At 42.2% G+C, this 4,519-nt stretch overlaps 1 protein-coding gene across 1 annotated transcript; it reads right to left on the bottom strand.

Annotated features, from left to right (window-relative positions):
• Window positions 1-1,601: 1,601 nt before the first annotated feature.
• Window positions 1,602-2,537, bottom strand: LOC307200455 (galactoside alpha-(1,2)-fucosyltransferase 2-like; the record flags this gene model as incomplete). The annotated part of the gene is given in 2 exon segments (XM_079948996.1): window positions 1,602-2,108; window positions 2,112-2,537. Coding segments are annotated over 2 exon segments (867 nt in total). The 5' UTR covers window positions 2,472-2,537.
• Between the last annotated feature and the right edge of the window lie 1,982 nt (window positions 2,538-4,519).

Below are 4,519 nucleotides of genomic sequence, written 5' to 3'. Positions count from 1 at the left end.
AGTCCAAAAGGGGTTCTCTAATTAAAATAATTAATAATAAAAGTTAGCCATGAAGTAATGCCTCTGGTGTATATTTCAGATTATTATCTTGTTTTCTGATCTCTGCAACACAGCTGAAGATTTCATGGATATAGTTATCACATTGTAATTTTTTGTTTGTTTCAGCAAGTCTACGCTGAAATGATTTAGTGAATCGGTTAAAAGTAGAAGTGGAAATTGAAGGGTGTAGCAGCTGTTCTTGCTCCTATATCTCCCAAATCTGTTGCCATTGCTTAGCAGCCTTCTCAGGGTACTAGCTAGCTGATCATAAAACAATGTTTGTACACTAACACCTGGGAGAGTCTGCCTGCTTAAATTGGGAAATTTGAACTTTACAAAGCAGTAAAATCCAACTGCTGATCCCAGTTTATCACTAGGGATGGGCAAATCTGGAAATTTTGGGTTCTCACATTTCCAGTCTTAGTTTGGTTCTCCAAATTTCTGTATGTGGTTTTTTAAAAAGGAAACAGGCAGATGGCTTGTGATACAAAGGACTGTTCAAGATGGTGAGATGAGAGTAAGTGGCAACAGAAAAAAAGGCTGAGAAAGCGGAAGGAGGAAGTCAGGATGGAGGACAAAAGAACTGCAGGAAGAGAGTTGGAGAAAAAAGCACAAACAGGTGACAAAAATAGAAAGCAGGTACTGAAAGTTATGGAAAGTAAGAAAATGACAGAAAGGATTTTTTAGATAAGCAAATGCAAAGCTAATTGTGATGGTCACTTGCCCTCACAAGAGAAATGGTCCCAGAAATCAAAGCGAGGATGCAACCACTGAAAGGCTTCAAAAGCTTGACCAATAATACATGAAATATTGATTCACTTGTATTGGGAAAAACATCATGCCAATATCCCTGTGTGTGATATGTGGTATATCCTAGTGCTATTAATTTTAAATTAAAAGTGAAACTGTAGAAGTGAGTCCCTTGTTCTGGGTCTGGACTGGGTGAAGACCACTGTTCTAGAGACTATTGTCTCTTTGACAACTCCTCAAGTAGAGTTGTGTGCCTGGTTGTTGTTGTTGTTGTTTTATCTTACAACTTGCTGCTACTTCTTTGTAATAAAACTCCTAATTAAAATATAATTTTAATATAATTTTAATAGGGCTTGCATAACTTCCCTGGGAACTCTTCAGCAGGGCTGGATTTACGTTTGATGAGGCCCTAAGCTACTGAAGGTAATGGGGCCCTTTATATGTCCAGCTGTCCTTTGTCAACAACAAATTGCCACTGTTTTTTTGTGTTCAATGTATGCTATATGGATTTTATGGACCTAATAGATATCTAAAGCCATTTCCACATAACAAAGAGGAGCCTACACAACACAATACACTGTTGCTGTATGTAGGTTTTATTTTATTTGTTTTTTATTCTATATTTTGGAAATGTGCACCCAGGGTTTTTTTGCATTTAATTTTTTGGGGGGCCCCAAGAGATTGTAGCACTAAGTTATAGTTTGTTTAGTTTATACGTGAATCCGGCACTGCTCTTCAGTATTCACCTAGAGTATTTAGCCAAATGCCAAAACACAGTGTATCTAATTAGACATGAATCAGCAGCTATCTGCTCAAGCCTCTGGCTTCTGGACTTGAGAAGGTTTCTTGGACAGCAGAGGGGAGAGGTCTGCTGGAATCCCAATCCATTCAGGTAAAAACAGTGTTGAGAGATTGAAGACCTTAAGGTAGCGAGAGTCTGGGAGGGTGTAGTTGGCCAAGTAGATGGTCTCCCCACCAGCTAGGTAGCCAGCCCAGCGGCCAAAAGTGCCAATTGTCATTATTGTGTGGTTGCAATGAGCAAGGAGAGCAAAATCACTCCCTGGAGAGGACTCACGCCCATCCCCAGAAAAATAAACATCCCCCCTGGAGGTATTGATGTTTTCCTTGCACCACGCCATCCCATTGCTGGTCACCACAAAGATGGGATTGGGGTACTTCTCTCTGAAATAGTTCATGGCTTTCTCCAAATAGCCTTTGTCAGCCACCACACCTTTCCAGCTGGGCATCACATGGACATAATCCCCTCTGCGGACATGCACTCCAACATATGTCACCTCCTGGCGCTGCCCCCGTAGCTCCTAAAGATATTGATTGGCTTCCTCCTTGATGTGGTCATGGAAGGAGAACTGCTGAAGTATCTTTTGGCGGATATGGTGATAAAAAGTGTAAGACCATGGGTAGCCCGTCAGCCGGATGTACTTGCCTTTGATGTGTTTATAATCCTCTGACATCCAACTTCGCAGAGAGAAGTTCTTCCAGCGGATCTTTTTGTCCAATTCAGCACTGATCACTGGTAAAGTGATTCGGAACAGTGGTGAGAGGTACTGGTGCATGGCTGGATAAATACAGGCTTGATGTCCATTCATCTTGGCTAAGGCATAGAGGGTGGCATATTCCCCCATCTGGTTTCCCAAACGGCCATCAGATTTCACTGTCCACATGCCACTATCTATGATCTTAGAGGATGACCTGGAAGAATTACAGGCAGTGTTGGTGGTAATGAGGGAAGCAGGTTGTCCACTCCCTGGGAAATTGGATGAATTCTTGACGCTGATCCTCCACCGCTGATATGGCATCTTGTCATACAGATGTAATAATGTAGAGAGGGACAGGAGTCCAAAGAAGGAGAGAATGAATAAGAGGGCACGTTGGCTGAAGGAACATCTTTGTGGGAGATCCATAGCTGCACAATTGGAACACCTAAAGGAAGAGCAAAGTGGAGTGAAAAGACAGGTGTTATCTACACGCAGATCACAACCACCGATATATGTCAGTGGTGACTTGGACTGTGTTGCCACACTTCATATGATACATGTCTATGTGGAAGCAAATTCTGCTGACTTCAATGAAACTTACATCTTGGTTCTATCTGAAGTCAAAGTTTGGTTTTAGAGAAAGTGATAACAATACCTTTTTTTTGGCAACCACACTATTTTACTGATCTGACCCTCTCTGCCTCTGTTAGAGGCAGGACAGGGGCGCAGACGTGTTCCCCCTCCCCCGCCAATGAGGGGGCCACCATCCCCCGCTGCCCCCGAGCGAGTGCTGGTATGTTGGGTCGGGGTGGGACGTACAGAGGATGATTTTCATCCTCTGTGCTCCCCATTGCTTATGAGCGAGTGCTGGCCCACTGAAGATCACCCCCCACCTTCACCAGCCCCACAACCACCACAGGGGGAGCATTGGCATGCCAGGCGGGGCCAGGAATGGTAATGTGCTGCCTGCCCCCCTCAGTGTGGGGGATAAGTCGGTGCCCCTGACTTGCCTCTAACAGAGGGTCAAATTAGTAAAATGGCGTAGTCAGCATGCCATGCATGTACCAGAGAACAAGAAGAAGTGAAATAATTTAGATTGAGATCCGCACATTCCCTCTTTCTTCCTAGTCATTTAGCCATCTTACTTACAGGGTGATTTTAATTCATATCTAGTTAATATGTAGCCTCCTAGAAGGATACGTATTTAGAATTCCAGCCTTAGAGGCTAGGAGGAACAACTGCAGTGCTTGGACTTTGGGGGTGCAATTTATTGGATGGAAATGTGATGTCTCTGTCTCTCAGCTTCGCCTGCCAAACAACACGCCATTCTCTTCATTGTTCAACTTCTCTCGCACCTAGACTTTCCTTAATTTTGGTCCTCTCTCTCTCTCTCTCTCTCTCTCTCTCTCTCACTCTCTCTCTCACACACAGAGAGAGCAAAGAGATCACCCAGCACTATCCCTCAGCTGCTGATAATTGAAGGATTAAATTGGAGAACTAACCTGCAGTGACTCTCCAAAGGTGTTCTATCAGGTCAGAATTCAGGAAAAGTCAAGCTTTGTTTTCTCTGCCTGTATGGGGGACTGGGAGTTGTGCTCCCTGGATACTGCAATAGTATAAGGAAGGGCCGTGAGTAACTGCTTTACATTGACTGATGTTAACACAATTTTTCAAGTGGGTTTGACTTCTGTACAGACTCTTCATGAAACCCATGCAGGTCATAATGTGACATAAAAGGATTGGACTTCAGACCTCCTCATGAGTCCCTGCTTGGGTGTTTTTGTATGAACTTTAAGCAAAACAAAGAAAGAAGTCCATATATTCACTCATCTATTTATATACACACACAAACACACACGTACACCATCCTGCTTCAATAGACCGCAGGACTGTTTAAAGCATAGACCATAATAAACAATATATGTCAACATATAACAGTCATTCAATTCAAAAAATTAAGAGAGTTCTATAAATATAATTTATAATAAATGCATAGTGATACATAATAGTACATAATCCATACCAAACAGCAATGTTGAATTATAAACTTTGTCATCCCAGCAACTAATTCTTTAACTCATGCAAATATTATTTATTATTGATTAAATGTATTCATCACTTTTTCTTGCCAGAACAGCTCAAAGTGCTTACAAAGAAAACAAAAACCCAACACAGCTCAGCTGCAATAATAAAACATAAAATATACTTAATAACAGCCTCCAGAAAAATTAACG

Source organism: Podarcis cretensis, assembly GCF_951804945.1.
Source record: "Podarcis cretensis genome assembly, chromosome: 13".
NCBI lineage: Eukaryota > Metazoa > Chordata > Lepidosauria > Squamata > Lacertidae > Podarcis > Podarcis cretensis.
The sequence above is the reverse complement of the archived record's forward strand: the minus strand, read 5'-3'. Positions and strand labels throughout refer to the sequence as shown.